General features: G+C 47.4%; 1 protein-coding gene and 1 long non-coding RNA gene across 5 annotated transcripts; one reads left to right on the top strand and one right to left on the bottom strand.

The window, feature by feature from the left end:
• Positions 1-3,085: 3,085 nt before the first annotated feature.
• On the top strand, positions 3,086-8,053 carry MCL1 (MCL1 apoptosis regulator, BCL2 family member). Of its 2 annotated transcripts, XM_019739965.2 has the most exons (3): positions 3,086-4,146; positions 4,487-4,734; positions 5,244-8,053. In XM_019739965.2, exons 1-3 carry the CDS (start codon positions 3,453-3,455, stop codon positions 5,358-5,360), a joined length of 1,059 nt encoding a protein of 352 aa, XP_019595524.1. In that variant the 5' UTR covers positions 3,086-3,452; the 3' UTR covers positions 5,361-8,053. The 2 variants fall into 2 exon arrangements, with proteins under 2 accessions (XP_019595524.1, XP_074175410.1); XM_074319309.1 differs by lacking the exon at positions 4,487-4,734 and having other exon boundaries at positions 3,309-4,146.
• Positions 8,054-9,778: 1,725 nt separating this feature from the next.
• On the bottom strand, positions 9,779-17,150 carry LOC141568694 (uncharacterized). Of its 3 annotated transcripts, none has more exons than XR_012491920.1 (3): positions 16,526-17,150; positions 11,975-12,079; positions 9,779-10,700 (listed from the first exon to the last, which is right to left on the bottom strand). It is a non-coding gene; the product is annotated as an uncharacterized LOC141568694 (long non-coding RNA). The 3 variants fall into 3 exon arrangements; XR_012491921.1 differs by having other exon boundaries at positions 9,779-10,608; XR_012491919.1 differs by lacking the exon at positions 9,779-10,700 and adding an exon at positions 11,054-11,219.
• Between the last annotated feature and the right edge of the window lie 48 nt (positions 17,151-17,198).

Here is a 17,198-nt window from a genome sequence, read left to right as displayed (position 1 = left end):
TGTAGGCAAAGATGATAATTATGGTGTTGTGATGGTAGGGTAGGAAGATGCTGGAGGCACAATGAAAGAGTATATGGTATGCAGTGAGAAGTGTAGAAAATGGCCAATTAAGCAAGAAGTTCAGTGAATGATTTTGACACAAAAACATAAGCTCGATCTTTTCAGTGTATGATCAAGAATAATCTTTAGAGATTATGGGCACAGGGGCAATTGTTTAGGGAAAATTATGTACATTTTGGAAACAAGTCAGAAAGAGGACCACGTGATCTTTTAAAATTATGCCAGAGCGTTTTCAAGTTAAGTCCACCTGAAAGCCACCAGATTATCTTAGAAAATGTGATTTTGTTTGATTGGCACCCAGAAGTTTTACAATCCTCATAAGTTAGAGGGTAATGTATAGAACTAATAAGGTTCAGTGATTTTTTTTCTAGTTTACTAAACAGGATAAACCCAAAAGTTATAGTTTATTGCAGTTTAGGGCACTATACCTAACTTAGCATCTTTCTTCAGCATTTCTTTCCCTATTGACTACATAAGTCCTGATTCCTCATGTCCTCACTGACAATGAGCTTTGCCATTCTGTTGATTTCTTCATTATTGAGGTAAATAAAATTTTGACATGTGAGAAAAAAGAAACAGTATGGTATGAAAAGGCCTTAGAGAGAAGCTAAAGGCAAAAGATTAGCCTCAGCTTAGAGGAAGAGAACAGGGTGCTCCAGTAGTTCTGGAAATTTCTATCAGGAGAATGGAGCGCCTCCCAAAACTGAGTTATATATAGGGCCTAAAAAACAACAAACAAACAAACAAACAAAAAACCTCACTGCTTTACCAGGCTGAGGAATAAAAGGGTTGAAAAATTAATATGGACGCCAATTTTATGATAATGTAACGCTGTTCTGTCATCCTTAGTCATCAAGCCTTATAGCCTCTGCCTCCACCATGTCTATGTTATGTTTTCCATTTCCACTCCACCACCCAAGTACAGGCCACCATTAGTTCTTGCCTCTCATATTGCAGTGGCCTCCTAATTTATTTCTTTGCTTCCAATCCTTTCTCCCTTGATGTGTTCTAAAACCCACAATTAGAGTAATGAACCTCAGAGCATAGACCATAGTATTCTAGGCTCAATGGTTCTCAACTGCGTAGAAAAGTTTAAAGCCCTTCAACTAGCTGTCAAAGCCCTCAATAATATGACTCCACCCCACTTTTCTCGCGTTTGTACGTATTCCATATTAGTAAACAGGCAGAGTCATTCAGTCAACAACGGAGTGTCTGCCATGGGTCAGGCTTGGCTAGGGATGCAAAGGGATACAAGTTGCAAAATGTCCTCAGTCAGAGGACAGTCTGTGGAAGAGATGAATAAAACTGAAGAGGAGCCAGAGTGGAAGAAGGGAAACCAGGAGAGTGTGATGCCCTAAAAGGCACATGAAGAGTGTTTCTAGAAGGGAATGATCAACCACATCCAATACTGCTGAGAGGTATCAAGACAAATGAGGACTGCAAATTGACCCCTGGAACCTGGCCACATGGATCAATCACATGGTGACGTTGACAAGAATGGTTTCAGTGGAGTGGTGGGAACGAAAGCTTGATTGGCGTGCGTTCAAGAGGGAAACAGAGGTAAGTAGTTTGAAGGTTTTTGCTGTAAAGAGGAGCATCAAATAATTTCAGTTCTAAGGAAGACTTGTTAAAGATTTGAGAGAGAACATTAAGCTTGTATGCTGATGGGAATGGTTCAATAGAGAGAAACTGATGATGCAAGAGGTAAAGGGATAACTGCAAATACCTGAGTAGGCAAAGGAGATGGGATCCAACTGCACAAGTGAAGAGATTAACCTAAAATAGCAGGGAAGGTCATTCATTTAAACCAGACAGAATGGGCATAGGAGGAGGAAATTAGATTTGGTGGTAAAAAATGATGTTTTTCTCTTCTGATTGCTCCATTTTCTCAGTGAAATAAGTTAACAGTTAAGATTCAGGAAGAGAGGAGGGAATATTGGAGGTTTAAGGACAAAAGAGGTGTTTTAAGAGTCATCTTGGATCTTAGGAGAGTGAATTGACCTAAGGAAATGCAAAAGGGTTGCTGAGCACTTGAGATTTCTGGCTATAAACTTAAAGTGAAACTTGCAATGCATTTGAAAAACAAAATGCTTTTGCATTTGTTATTTCCTCAATATCTCTCCCCTTGACCATATTCTAGAAAGCCCAGCAGGAAAGCTACCTTTTCCATTAGGTGGTCTTGTAGCTCTCTCTCCTAGCCCCAAGTGAATTTTTCAATCCCAACTCCGGTATCGTTGCGTTTTATACAGGACATATATTCTATGTCACATTATGGTTAGTTTCTGTGCCAGACTAGAAGTTCCTTAAGGAGAGAAACCACTACAAACACAGGATGTTTCTCTCCATCTTCTCTGCCACTTATTATAAATCCCCATGGTTCTAGGTCCTACCCAAACACATACTGTAATTGTGTGGCATGGGCCCCCTATTTCCTTATTAAACTCTGATATTTGGGGGAACAAGAACCTTGCTCACCTTTCCTGCTTATGTCCCTCAAATACCTCGCTCTCGAATTTTAGCTATTATTTTTATAGATCTTTTTAACAAAAAGTTTGCTTCAATTACCGTTAACTCACACATATGGCATGTTAACAGGATTCTTGTTCTCAAGAGGTTTACCCCCAGAGTCAAATGTGCCTTATTATCAATACAAAAATAAATGGTGTCAAGAGTCTCAGAAGAGATGCTAATAGAGTTAAGGTTTGTTTATATGTAAATAGCAACAGATACTGTGTAGAGACGGGGGATGGGCAAAAGCTAGTCGGGAGACAGGAATAAAAGTTAGGACGATTTCGTTTAGTCAATGTATGTATTAATGGTTCTATAAAGCAGTTCATGGAGCTGCCCCACTTCCGGACATCATTGGAATGAGTCGAGAGCGGCCCATATGCAAACTAACGCCAGGCTGTCCCCCTGCACGGCAGAACTTCCTCCTCGCCTCTCCTCCACCCCGAGTGAGTCCACGCTTAAGATTCGGGTACAGAAAAAAAAAAACCCCGGCACAAAAGCCGGGGCACGCCAGTCACGACTCAGGGCAGCCCCGAGGCGGTCAGCAGGCCCGGTCAGCCCAGCGGAAGGGCGCCAGCCCCCACAGGCACCGCAGCCGCCGTTACGTAAGCCGCCGCGAGGGGCTGCGCGAGCCGGAAGGCCCCGCCCCGCCCCACGCCCCGCCCCTCAGATCACCGGTAGGTGCGGGCGCAGCTCTCCGCCGCTTCCGCCTCTTTCCCCTTTTAAGGGAGAGACATTGGTGGTTTTTTTTTTGAGTTGACGGCACCGCCTACAGTCTAAAAGCGTGAAGCAGCGCCTCTCTCACTCAACTTCCGCTGAACCGAGGTGAGGGATCGCAGCGTCCCCCATTTTTCCCTCCTAGGCGACGGCGAAAGCTGCTTGAGATGTTCGGCCTCAAAAGAAACGCAGTAATCGGACTCAACCTCTACTGTGGGGGGTCCGGGCTGGGGGCCGGCAGCAGCGGCAGCGCCTCCCCTTCGGGAGAGCGGCTTCTGGCCGCCGGGAAGGAGGCCACCGCCCGGCGAGAGGCAGGGGGAGGGGAAGCCGGTGCGGTGATTGGCGGAAGCGCCGGCGCGAGCCCCCCGGCCACTCTCGCGCCGGACGCCCGGAGGGTCGCGCGGCCCTCGCCCATTGGCGCCGAGGGCCCCGACGTCACCGCGACCCCCACGAGGCGGCTGTTCTTCGCGCCCCCCTTCCGCGCGTCGCCGCCTAAAGAGATGGAAGCCCCGGCCGCCGACGCCATCATGTCGCCCGAAGAGGAGCTGGACGGGTACGAGCCGGAGCCTCTCGGGAAGCGGCCGGCTGTCCTGCCCTTGCTAGAGCTGGTCGGGGAGGCCAGTAATGGACCCTGTACGAGCGGCTCACTGCCCTCGACGCCGCCCCCAGCAGAGGAGGAGGAGGAAGACGAGTTGTACCGGCAGTCGCTGGAGATTATCTCTCGGTACCTTCGGGAGCAGGCGACCGGCGCCAAGGACGCGAAGCCAATGGGCAGGTCTGCGTCCGCCAGCCGCAAGGCGTTAGACACCCTTCGGCGGGTTGGGGACGGTGTGCAGCGCAACCACGAGACGGCTTTCCAAGGTAAGGGGGGGTATGCACGGGGGCCGTACTGCCTTTTGTCCACCGCCACCCGGACTCGCGGTGGGTGGAAACCGAAACGAGTCTAAGTGTTGAAACGACTCTCATCCTCTTTCTGAAACCAGAATATTCTGGCCATGAGTCATTGTTTCCGCCCACTCGATTCTTTTGGAAATAACAGCTCTGTTCAAAGCCCGGAAAGGGTGGGATGTCAATTTTCAAGTGGGGTCGGTCTGAGTTATATAGAGCGCACGTAGCGATTTCCCCCGCCGTGGGTGGGCGGCGGATCGAGCGCTGGTCTAGACAAAGGGGGTGAGAACCCGCATGCTTTTCTCCCTCTCAGGCATGCTTCGGAAACTGGACATCAAAAACGAAGACGACGTCAAATCTTTGTCTCGAGTGATGATTCACGTTTTTAGTGACGGAGTAACAAACTGGGGCAGGATTGTGACTCTTATTTCTTTTGGTGCCTTTGTGGCCAAACACTTGAAGAGTATAAACCAAGAAAGCTGCATCGAACCATTAGCAGAAAGCATCACAGATGTTCTCGTAAGGACAAAACGAGACTGGCTAGTCAAACAAAGAGGCTGGGTAAGTTTGTTTTAAGGTTCAAGAGGGGCCCTGGAATGGAAATGGAGTGGAGGGTTCTTAATGGAGAAAGTGGGGGCTAGCTACAGGTTTTTGTGATGCACAACTCAGTTTTCAGGCTCTTGGTTGCTTGATGTTAAGTAGTGAATCCATAGAGATAGTGGTATGACTGTCTTGAATTGTTGCATCGAAACTTCTGGCTTCCTGTCGGTTATTGTGCTGGTTGTTGAGTGTTTTGGTTTTGGTATTTTATTATCTATCAGCTGGATACCCTTCCCCCCAGTGGATTCGAATAATGATGACATAAGAATCACCTGGAAATAATAGTAAAGTACATTCCTGAGCTCCACCCTCCCATTTTAAGTGTCTTGCAGCCCAGGGTAAATGATTGGTTGGTCCTTGTGTTGGGTGGGAGGGCTTGCTTAAGATGTTTTCATTATCTTTTCTCTGTAAAGTGTAAGCCAGTGGAAATCCCATACTTGAAAATGTGCTTTTCTTTTTTTGTTTTCTAGGATGGGTTTGTGGAGTTCTTCCACGTAGAGGACCTAGAAGGCGGCATCAGAAATGTGCTGCTGGCTTTTGCAGGTGTTGCTGGAGTCGGAGCTGGTCTGGCATATCTAATAAGATAGCCTTTTAAGTGAAATAATTGACTGTCACCAAACCCACATACATCTGCGGTGACTTGTGTTTATGACGTTGGACTTGAAGCTGTCCAGGCTGTAACCTCCATGCAACATAGAACAGCAAGTGGCACGAGGGTTATAGCTTACGAATAAATACATGGGGAAAGCAGTCCCCCTTGAAGAGTCACTGTCTGAAAGAAGCAGAGTTTAGTTTCAGCAAACTTTGTTTGGGCGGCCATGGAGGACTTGTAGGTTAGTGAAGGCGGTAGGGTGGAGAGACTTGGCGTCCCTTTCTAGAACAGGAGAGCGGCCAGTAGCCGGGCTAGTCATAGAGTTCATTAAATATGCCTACTGAATTCATTAACTCCCTATAGTGTTAAAGGAAGCACTAACAATGCCAGTGACTTGCAAAGTGGATTTAAGCTACAATAGAACTCTGACTAAAAGCCTCAGTACTGTACAACAGTGTAAAGGGAAGCTTTTTCCTCCCTGCAGTTAGCTTTCCCAGGTCTATGCTTCTTGAAGAATAGAAAGCCCAAGTGCTCAGGACTTTTGTACCTGTTCAACTTGGGCTTGGTTTGAATGAATCCAAGTTCGTTCGCCTCGTAATGGCCAAAAATACTTGATGTAAAGCTGAAAATGAGTCACAAAAGTGGTAAATACCCTCAATTTTTAAGATAGAAACAATTTGTAAATGTATTTGTCTGTAAAAATTGTATATATTTTTACAGAAAGTCTATTTCTTTGACATATAAAGAAAAGATTCTCAAATTTCATTATTTTTTTTCGTACTCTTGAAATTCACAACTGTTGTAATTAGGAACCTGTTTCTTACAGCCTTTCTATTCTAAACTTTGTCCTGATCAATCCTAGATCATATACAGCCAGTCGATGTGTGCAGCCCTGGTTGTAGTTAATTCTGACCCATAACTATGCAGTTTTTAATTTTCCTATCTGACTTTGGTAAGTATTCCTTAGATAGGGTTTTTTTTGGGGGTGTGGGGGACAGAAATTGAGGAATGGCAATTAATCCTTTCACTTTGTTACCTGTAGGTTTTCAATAATTGAAGCAAGGGGTTTTGGGGGGGCAGGCCAATGATGTACAAATAATGGGCTTTGGGCAACTACTACTTTGCGTTCCTTCCTTAAAAGACTCAGCTGTTCCAGATGGGACTTATTAGCAGATATGTGTATAAAAAGATCATATCAGTTGAATGAGAGACATTTAATCCATTGTTTGCTTATTAATAAGTTGTAAAATAATGGCTTGAGAAAGAAAGCAGGCTGCAGTCTTACCGATGGTGCTATTTTAGGCTGGCTTGTTATACACAGGTCTAAGCCTAGTGTATGAGAAATAGTTGTTTTCATTTCTGTTCATGATCCCCAAACTCTGATTCCTAGACTTTGTTTCAAATTTTTGCGTTGGCATCTCTTCAAATGTCAGACTAGATGGTCTATTGAACTTAGTGTTTGTTTCCTATCCTTGAGATATTTGCTGCTTGTTCACCTCCCTCTACAGATAATTAGATCAGTTCCTACATCTTTACCCTGCCATCCCTGAACTCGAGCCCATTTAGTTTTTGGCACTAGGAACCTAAGTAACCCCCTTCATCCTTCATGAATTTTATCCTTGGGAGGTGGCATTACCATGGGTTCTGTGACAGTAACCAGTCAAGAGGTAGGACGAGTCCCTTTTCCTCGGACTGGTACCTTTTTGGCTGTTGCTTTATCTGACCTTTGGAGGGGAAAGTCTCAAAAGTCCCCTTAGGAATTTTCAGAGGAGGGGACAGTATCTTCAGTGACTTTCTCTAGGTTCCTTTGAATTTGAATATGATCGCTTACAAAATGATAGAACTAGGTGGGCTCTGTTACACCTCAGAGTGCTATTAAAAACAAAAGCTGCAGAAAGCTTTAGTGTTAAAACGAGGGTCATTTCAAAGCTTCAGCCTCAAAACGTAACCTTTATTTAGTCTGTGGACTCCAGATAAAAATAGACATGAATAAAATGACTAAGAATGTAAGGTTAGAATGCCCTGCCTGCCCATTTCCGAGCCATAAGGTCATCTAGCTAGAGCTCTTTTTACCTATGTATTTATGTTCTTGGTCTTGGTCATAAACCACTTATTTATAGCACATCTGTCTCTTAAGGACCTAAAAGCACTTTATGTAGTTTTTAATTAATCTTAATATCTGGTTAAGGTGACTAAAAAAGGCCTGTCTCCCCAAATCCAGTCGTGGAAATAAGCTCAGAGATATAAATGGGTGGGGTTTAGGGGCCCAGTTCCCTATTTACTAGGTGTGACTGCTGAAATGGTGAGGCTCTAAGTTGGTATTTGGGGTCAGGGGCTGTGAGGGCTTAGGGAAAGGGTGGGCGGTTTTGTAGGGAGAGGAGGCAAGTGTTCTGGGTGCTGGCTAGCTGCGAGTTCCGGCCCATTCTCCCAGAGCAAAGGGAGGGAGGGGCTTCGTGGAAAGACGGCTCTCAGCAACGTCTGTCTTCAGCTTCTCTCAGGGAAAAACCTGCAGTCCTAGTGTCCACGTACATTGTATGGAGGCGAACACCTTGGTTGTGGTTCAACAGCTAATACTGTTGACAGCTGTGCCAGGAAGGATTAGGACCAACTGCAAATTAAGGAGGGCTATAAAATGTGTTTTCCTAACTTCCTGTTCCTAACAAATAAATCTTTTTTTTTCAAATGCAAGGTGTGGTACGGGTGTTTTCTAATCGTTGCCTATCTTCCTTCCCCTCTTAGGCAAGCCTTTTAGGGAACTCAGTCAGCTGAGCAAATAAGGTGAATTAATTACTAGCAAAAGCAGCCCCATGAAACTGATTTGCCTGAGAGCAGCTGACAGTTCCCTTCGGAATAATTCCTTTCATTCACATGAGAGCTGGGTGGGTTTTGAATTGTATTACTGCTGTACTTCGGACTAGTTCCTGTATATTCTGTCTCCCCATCTCACTCAGCTTTTTGAGATGGAGGCAGAAGAATTGACTGGCAAAGTTGAATGTTGATGAGGTTTTTGGTAGTTTCAGCACTTCTCCCCTTTCCTCTGCCAAAAAGGAGGTGAGCATAAGCAAGTCAATTTCAGAAACCCTATGGTGTATTTTCTGCTACTTGGAAAGGAAGGAGAGTCACCATGGAAATGTGCAAATAAGAGGTTTGCATATTGCTTTTAAGCCCTGAGTACCACATGCTAATCATGCAAATGGTTCCCCCAAAACTACCAGAAGACAACTTTTTATTATTACAGAGAATGGCAGCAAGACAAGTGCACTTCCAAGCAGAGGTGCAGGGCAGAGGAGCAGGACACAGGACCAAAATCCTGGCCCAAGTTGAGTCCTGAGCAGTACTGTTGCTCCCGTTGATAGGTTGGGACGTGAAGCCATTTCTGTCAATATCCTTAGCGGAAGACCTCCAAATCTTGGGTAAGCAGGTAGCATGAGTCACTGGGGAAGCCAATCAACACTTCCTTCATTTGACACAACCAGACTTTTTCTTTCAGTTCCTGTTTTGCAGCTTTAGAGCCAGCTCTTGCTTCACACTTTCAGAAAATTTTATTTAAAGCATTTGTGACAGCTGGAGGGTTTTACAAAAATTGAAGTGAAATAACTTGTACAACTGGTTTGTAGCATGGCTCCAGCCAGATTCCCAAGAGTACCGGCCATTAATTCCCGGGGTTCGAGATGATAGCTGAGTCTAGTAATTTGTCCTAGTTTTTTCTGCCTGTGCTCCTTCACTGACCACAGAAGTCTTTATCCTTGAATCTCCCCACACTGTTCAAAGGCTTCTCTTTCAAGATTTGAAAACTTGGTCCCTCTTTTGTTTTAAGGTTATTACAGTGTCATGCTAGTTATGTGACGCATGTGGAGAGATGGGGGTTGGGAACTTGCCTCCAGGCAGCCGGAACAGACCTCTGAGAATTCAGTGTTCTTTACTAATGATTTTTGTGAGGTTGTACAAAAAGGAATACATGTGACAGGCTTTTGTTCCCACACTGCACCTGGTTTCTCTTACAGTTCTAATAGTTCTTGTTGGGGAGTGTGTTACTCTGGAGTTTTACCCCTTCCAAGTATCCATTTCCATAGCTTGTTTCAGCGCAGGGTTTCTTCTCACTCACTGTGCTGTCATCTCCCGCTCAGGGATTACCTTGGTTGGTTAAGAATTCTCCAACACTGCAGTGTGCTGGGACACTGAGTGACCTACCTCTAGGCAGCCAGATGCTTGTTGAGGCTTCATTACGTGGCAGTAGCCAGCTTACTACCCTGTTTCTCCAAAAGTAAGACCTAGCCAGACAATCAGCTCTAATGCGTCTTTTGGAGCAAAAATTAATATAAAACCCGGTCTTATAATAAAAGATGCATTAGAGCTGATTGTCCGGCTAGGTCTTATTTTCGGGGAAACGGTATGTACCATGCTCTGCTGGATGCTGGAATTACAGAGAGAAGAATTCTACCCCTCAAGAAACTCGGTCAAAAAAGACTAGGGAACAGCCGAAAGAAACATGACAGCTAAGTGCAGGGTGCTCTTTGCTTGGGTCCTGGATGATAAAAAAGCTATAGAGAACATGGAGTCAATTGGGGAAATCCTATCGTTAGCACTGGATCAGTGTTACATTTCTGGAGAAGGTTGATTTTTATGGTCACATGAGAATGTTCTTGGGAGATACATCCTGAAGGGTTTGTGCAGAGTGAACCCTTAGAATCAGAACGCCACTGTGGCAAAACGTTAAAGCTCTGCAGTCTGGGAGGGACAACGGCGGACGAAGATAATTAGGATACGCTGCACAGAGGGACAACTTCTGGAAGGAGAAGGGGGTCCAGAAGGCTTCGAAAGAGCCATCTGTGACTGGATCTTCAAGAATGAGTACAAACTGACACACACAAAAGCAGGGAGTTGGAAAAGAATTTCTGTGGAGGGGGGGTTTGCAGATCACTTTTGTCTTAGCATTTCGTCTGTCCTCCCTGCCTTCTTCCCCTTCACGGGACATGGCCAGTGCATAGAGCATCTCTTCAGTTCCTTCCACTGGGGGTCTTACATAAAAATACTGGAAAACACTGGTAGGAAAAATGAACCTCTGGTCTTAGAGGTCTGACTGGTGTAGATGACGCAGCTGGGTGCTCTGCGTTTGTTTGAGAAGTAAAGAAGACAGACTTCATTGATTGTTTCTTCTATCGTGTTAAAATGGTGACCCTGAACACAATCTCAGTATGACAGCCACCACTGGATCCGGAGAGCAGGAGTTGGCCCTGGCAGACCTGTTTTGAGTCAAGTTGTCTTAAAAGCATCCCTTCGAATAGGTCGGTCACTCATACGTGATCTCACCCGTCGGGATCATCTGACCGCACCCCTGTTCTCATTACCAGGGGAAGGAAACGAGGGTTTGAGTATAGGCCTGAGAGCAGCCCCCCCAAACACACAGTTATTTAACTGGACACCCAAATACTGTGGCTTTTCTCTCCCTAATCCTGTTCCCGTGGGAGACTCACAGCTATTCCCATCCTGGTTCAAAAAACCAGTTTGCTCTGACTGCCCAGACTTCTCCACGGGCTGCATTCTTGCCGCCCGTGAGGTCATTGTTTTGGCTTCGCTGCCTGTATAAACCCACAGCCAGTGCCAGAGGTCTCAGCTCTGGCCCCTAACTAGCTGGGGCTGCATTCCATTCAGAATTTCACCACCCCCACTAGGTTTTCTTCCCGCCCTCGTGTGGTCACATGTATGTTTATTCAAGCTAGCCTGGGACAAGGTGTGCTGGGAAAGGGAGCCAAGGACGCAGACAAGGAAAAGAATGTTTAACCGTTGGGTTTCATCCTGGATTAGATGAGTTTTCCATTTTATTGTGATTAAGAAACCTTTCAATTCTGTGCCCCTAAAAAAAAAGGTAATTTTGTCTAGTAGAAGAAGCTGGTTTGGAAAACATTGCTACACATTTCATAGTCTCCCCTACCAGGCTAGTATGACTCTCAAGTGTTCAGATTTGGGGGGTGGGAGGGGAGATGGGGCTTTTCCCTAGGAAACATTGCTTTTATAATGCACTTTATTCCTAAATTTCTGTGCTCAGATCTCTCTTGCATTCCATCCTTAGCTCACACCTCTATTCCTGAGGTTGCCTGGAGCAGTTCCTACCCACCTCTGAACCTCCAACCTCCGTAGCTGTGGGGGGTGGTGTGAGGGGGGGCGATGGGGAGACAGCTGGGTTCCTGCAAGGAGCAGCTGTTAGGTTTCACTGCTTGTTACTGAAATTTCCTGGGAGGATAGCTTGTTTATTTCCTTAGACCCTGAAAGTCCAGATCTAAGGCAAGGTGGGCCCACATCCACTGATGGGAAGCGCATTTCTTTCATTTTTGGATTAATACTGTATGCTTAAGCATCTCCTTTCCACTAACCCTCTCCTTTTTGTCATTTGAAGAAAGAAAACTGTAGATTGAGACTGTGGGAGGTGACATTTTCTCATTTCTCAGAAATCCCGCATAAGGCCAACAGAGAAACAGAAAGAGGGGAAGGACTTAGTGTTGAAATGAGGTTTTGTCTTGGTTTGTGTTTTGAAATGAGGTGTCTGTGTTCAGCTTTAAGGAACCAAACTACAGAGGAGCCTGGGGAGGTGGGGAGGAGAAGGCGGCTTACCTGCTTCCTTGTCCCTTCCCCCCACCTCCAAGTTTGGGTCAGGTCTGAACCAGGATGGACACCTGCATCTTTCTTTCCCCATCCTGAGCCGTGAAGGTGACACCACTGCAAGTGAATTGGAGAAAAACTAATGTGGAATAAGGATTCAGAAGCAATCCCTGATTTAGATTCTTTTAAAAAGAAATGCAGCTGTCCTGCTTTTAAGTAGAGAACATATTAACATAACACACAACTCTGACAAAGTTTGTCCTAGGAAAACTATGACTCAATTAGTAATACATAAGCGTATGTTTGCCACGACAGTGTACCTTTAACAAAGAACAAGTATATTTATTTTCGTGACATACTTGGACCCAAATACTGAATACACGTGAAAGGATTTTTAATTCCTTACAACTTTGGGGTGAAAAATAAAATTTAAGGCAGGATTTTCCTAAAATTCTCAAAAGTCATGAAAGGCATTTGAAAACAACAACACTGAACACCATGCAAGTTCTGGGGCATGTGGCCCATTTAACAGTGTTTTCATAAAGGGTAGCCTATAGGAGTGAAACTGAATAACAGAACAAAGAAATCAACAAATTCAGGAAGAGTTTTTTTACCTCCCCCCTATCTGCCTAAAGAGATTCAGATAGATAAATCTGCTTCAGAAAGCGTAATCACCTTAGCACGCGTGAGTTAAGTGTGGCAGACAGGGGGGATCCAAGCAAATACCTGTTTGCTAGATTCCTCTTTGGTCCCATTCTGTCTGGGTGGCCTGCAAGTATTTGTTTGCCAAATGTTTGCTCTTTCTCATCTACCTGTGAGTTGCCCAGGTGGGAGCTCAAGAAATCATTTTCCTCCCACCTTTCCAAATTCTTCTGACGGGGCTAATAATCCAGTTAACAGAGACAGCAGATTAACAGGAGAAAACGTCCAACATTTATTACCGGATGGACTTTTAAGCAGTTAGGGGGAAAGTCAAAGGTTTTTGGGGAGTCTTTTGTTTCTTAAAAACCAGCTTAAAATCAGTATCCCAAAAGGCATATTTTGGGGTGACAAAACGTTGGTCTCCCTCACCTACCTCCCCCTCCTTAGTCCAAAATGACAGACCTCATTTTGCCTCACTTTGAAATTTTGCCTTCTTTGGAATTTTTGTACTTACGTGAATTCACCATGCGCACGTATTAAAATTTTTTTTCCTGTTAATCTGCTGTATGCTATTTGAATTACTCACTCGGTGGTCCTTTGAAGAAAAAGATTGCTCACTCCTGTACTAGAGCTAAAAGGGAGCTTCACTACGTGATGAAAGCCACAGGCAACCAAGAATCGGTAGTGGGAGGGGGTGGGAGTGGGGGGAGGAGAGATGAAAGAAAGGGTACTCTGCCTCCCCCACCCTGCCTTTTAGCCTAGGGATCCCAGGGACACAGTCTGTTCCTTTTTATGAGTAACCCCACACTCTTTCCCCCAGTTTCTTTTCCTCCTCATTCAAAGTTCTATAGAGCTGTCTCATCAAGAGAGCCAGGCAAGGCTCAGAAGAGTAAACACACACACATTCTAACCCTGACCTGTGACCTTCCTAATATGGAGCCCATCCTCCTAAGGACCTTCCTAATATGGAGCCCATCCTCCCAAGGACCTGGGACCTTCCTAATATGGAGCCCATCCTCCTAAGTACCAAGGTTCTTTCCCAGGCCAAACTGCACCGTCCTTTGGTGCTCGCTGAGAAAATGCTCTGGCCTGGCTGGTTCCGGGCTACTCCTGCCCTTCCCCTCCAGCTGAGTGATCTGACTGCCATGGCTCATGCACACCTTGTTTGGACTAGCCTTGCACATCCCTCCCTCAAATCCTTTCTACCTTCAGACCTCAGCTCTGAAACACCCTCGAGTTTTCCCTGGTCTCCTGGGTCAAAGGGCCCAAAGTCAGATTCATGATTTGTGCTGTCTAGTTTGAGGTTAACACAAATATCACTCTTGTTGACAAACTTAAACTTAGGTACTTTCCTGAGGCTTTCTACTTCCTGTACAAGGTGCCTCCCACCCTTTAAAGGTGACACCTGCCTGACAAATAAGCCCCCTGGGCTCTAACTTCCCCACCCAGCTGACTGGGTCATTTGAGTAGGAGAGAGGGTGAAACCCCCACCCCCACCCCCACCACACACACAGCCCCACACTACAATCTCTAGTCTTGCATGATTCTCATGGTTCAGAGAAAAGGTCTCCCTGATTCAGTTCACTTCCCTGGGGAGGCTGTTCAGTTAAAATGAAGTCTGTCTGTAAAACTGGGGAGAAAAGTAAGAAATGAAAGAGGATCTGGTTCTCTACCCTGTGCCCTCCCTCCAGGTCTGCCTAGGTCCTCCAAGCACAGCTCTCCTCCAAAGAGCTTCTGACAGAGGTACTTTAGGTGGAGACACAGCAACGTGACTTCTGGTGCTGTGCTCCACTCCTAGTCACCACACGGGCTGAATCTGGACAATGGAGGCGACAGTGACAGTCTCGGACCCAGCCCTGCAGCTGTGAGCACCTGCTCACAGGGAGGCCCACGGGGGTGGGGTCTACGAGCTAAATTTAGTCCGAAGGCTGCAGCTTAATTGGTCGGGTAATTATCCTGGGGGAGCTGGGAGGGGGAGGGGGGAGGGGGAGGAACTCTGACCCAGCTGAACTGAGACCTCACAAGTTCACAAATACACCGACCCCCTTGCAAGCACCCGGAAATGAAGCGGAGCCCTGAGCAATTTGCTGACCTGCACGCTTCATCTCTCCTGCTGATCGAGATAGTTCCTCTCACCACCCCACCCCCACCTCAGTTCTCAGGGGTGCACTTCCTCAGTCCTTCCTGAGGCCTCCGAGCGCCCCAGACCTCAGGACCCCTCCACCACACCTCCCTGACCTTGATTTGCAGCTTCCTGTCTCCAAAGTCCCTCCAGAGGGCTTCAGAGGTCAACAACGAGGAGTCTGGCTGCACTACTCCCCTCTAAGGGGCCAGGAAAAGGGGTTGCTTGCGGTCAAGTTCCTTTTCTTGAAAATTTCCACACTGACCCCATACTGACCTCAGAAGAAAGAATCCTGCACTAGTCCTAACTTTACAATGAGAAGGGGAAGGGGGCAACCCCCAGGTGAAAGCCCACATCCTTCCCGAGAAGTCAGGGCCTGGAGCTCAGTGGCTATCAGAACGAGAAAGTCGGCGCTGAGGCTGGGGTGCCCTAAGAGGGGCTGTGGCTGCATTTCCCCACCTGTGATTGGTCCTCAGGCTCAGGCCGAACTCTAAACCTGCCCAGCAACAGCCTTGAGAGGGCGGGGAAACTGGGGGAAGTCAGCTGAGCTGGGCACCGCCCAGCCCAGCCCACAGGCTTCCAGGAATCGCTGGGAGGGCCCCAGCTATTTACCAACACCCCTCCCTCGCCTTCAGCCCTCTGTATATGTTGGGCTGGCTCTGGTCTCACTTCCCTGGTCCCCCACATCTTTGACGCCTTTACATGTTCACCAGAAGAACGCCTCTCTTTTTTTTTTCCCTTCTCCCCTCTCCCCAATTCAAGCTGCTGTTGTTCACAATCTGTTCACAATCTTAGCTGTAGAGGGCGCAACTCATGTGGGAACCCGAGACCTAGCATTAGGCGCAGGGCGCTCCAACCACCTGAGCCACCTGGCAGGTGCAAAGTTCAGGGTTTGATTAGGATGGGTCATCCTCCCTCCCCCTTCCCCATTGTTTTCAGTCTAATTGTGTAGAACACAGCTCTCCCTGGCTGAGACAGCCACTCATGCCGGCCACTCTGGCCACCGGCCACTCAGGCAGCATACAGCCGCTCTCGCTGGCTGCCGGCCAATGCCAGCTGCCGGCCACTCAACACTGGCCACTGGCTACTCATGGCAGCACACGGTAGCCCAGGGCAGCACACAGCAGCTCACGGAAGCCCAGCTCCAGGGAGAGCTGTTGTTCACAGTCTTAGCTTGTGGGAATTGAACCAGCAGCCTTCGGCTTTAGGAGCACGGGTCTCCAACCACCTGAGCCACGGGGCCAGCCCAACATGTCTCTAGTGTTCCTGTTTAGGCTGAACAGGGATTCCCTTGTACCTCGTTCCTAACTGCCTCCTTGCCCTGGGCTACAAGTCAGTTTCATTTTCCATTCTCTCTATTCCGTTTTGCCTCCTTCTCACCCACTCTCAAGGTGTAGTTCAAGGCCTTCTTGCTCGGCCCCTTCCTGCCCAGAGACAACCTAACTCCCAGGGCCACAGTGTGACCGGAAGGAGCTGCCAAAGTAGGCCAGTCCTCGTCCTTCCCAGGGACAGGGTGTGCTCAGGAAATAGCACCACTGAGTCCAACTGTGTCTGCAGGCCTTTATTAATGGTCTTCCTGGCCCAGACCGTGGAGGTGCAGAGAGGGCGAGGGTGGGGATGTTTCCAATGGGGAGAGGAGTCTGATTCTGTTGCTCTGACCCTTTCCTAGGCACAGGGACCCTCGGGAAGTCCAGCGTCCAGAGGTGGGGTCTGGACTGGCCCTCAGAATTGTCCGGGTCAGGGAGAATCCGTATGGAGAAGGCTGCCCACTCTTACACCACCTCCTGCAAGCTATTTACCTTGAGAGACGAACTGGGTGGGGGAGGCGGGAGGGAGGAGACGAGGGTGAGACGTCTCTGAAGAATGTCTTTGGCAGGACATCCAGTACTGCCTTGACTCCGCCCAAGTCCCCTAGAGCCAGGCCAGGCTCCTCCTCCAACCGTTCGCTGAGGGAAGGAAAGGCGGAAGCCACTTCCCTTCCCCCCCACCCTCTGAAAAGCCATAAACGAACAGCTTAGTAGGGAAATGGGTAATAGCAGAAAGGATGGGGGAGGCAGGAAGGCGGGGCCAAAGAAAGGGAACAGGAAAAAAGACCCCTGAAAAGGGTCAGAGCAACATTCAGCTCAGCCCCAAACTGTAAGAAGTGCTGCCAGAGTCCAAGAGACTTGACAGAAAGACGCAGCCTACCAAGAGATCCACCGTAGACCAGGAAGTTTTCCCTCCGCTCTGGAACCAAGCTCCCAACTCCGTACCTAAACTGCAAGAAGTGGTGCCCTCTAGTGGTCAGTGACCAACCTGCAGGGTTTACAGCGGCCAGGATTCTCTCCCTTCCATGTCAGGTGATTGGGGCTCACTCATTAGCCTTTCTCCGCCCAAACTCTCTCGGCCTGGGCTCTGAGTGCTGCTCTCCTTCGCGCCCTTCATTCTGACCACACACTGCTTGCTTAGGCGGCCCATAGCGCCGGGTTCTCA

Source organism: Rhinolophus sinicus, linkage group LG14 (genome assembly GCF_036562045.2).
Source record: "Rhinolophus sinicus isolate RSC01 linkage group LG14, ASM3656204v1, whole genome shotgun sequence".
In the NCBI taxonomy this organism is placed as follows: domain Eukaryota; kingdom Metazoa; phylum Chordata; class Mammalia; order Chiroptera; family Rhinolophidae; genus Rhinolophus; species Rhinolophus sinicus.
This window is presented reverse-complemented; position numbering and strand designations above follow the sequence as displayed.

What these genes read in the sequence shown, in the direction of transcription:
- MCL1 (XM_019739965.2), top strand. Translation starts at nt 3,453, where the DNA reads ATGTTCGGCCTCAAAAGAAACGCAGTAATCGGACTCAACCTCTACTGT. An exon ending in CCACGAGACGGCTTTCCAAG is followed by an intron (nt 4,147 to 4,486) that starts GTAAGGGGGGGT and finishes TCTCCCTCTCAG; the next exon opens with GCATGCTTCGGAAACTGGAC. An exon ending in TAGTCAAACAAAGAGGCTGG is followed by an intron (nt 4,735 to 5,243) that starts GTAAGTTTGTTT and finishes TTTGTTTTCTAG; the next exon opens with GATGGGTTTGTGGAGTTCTT.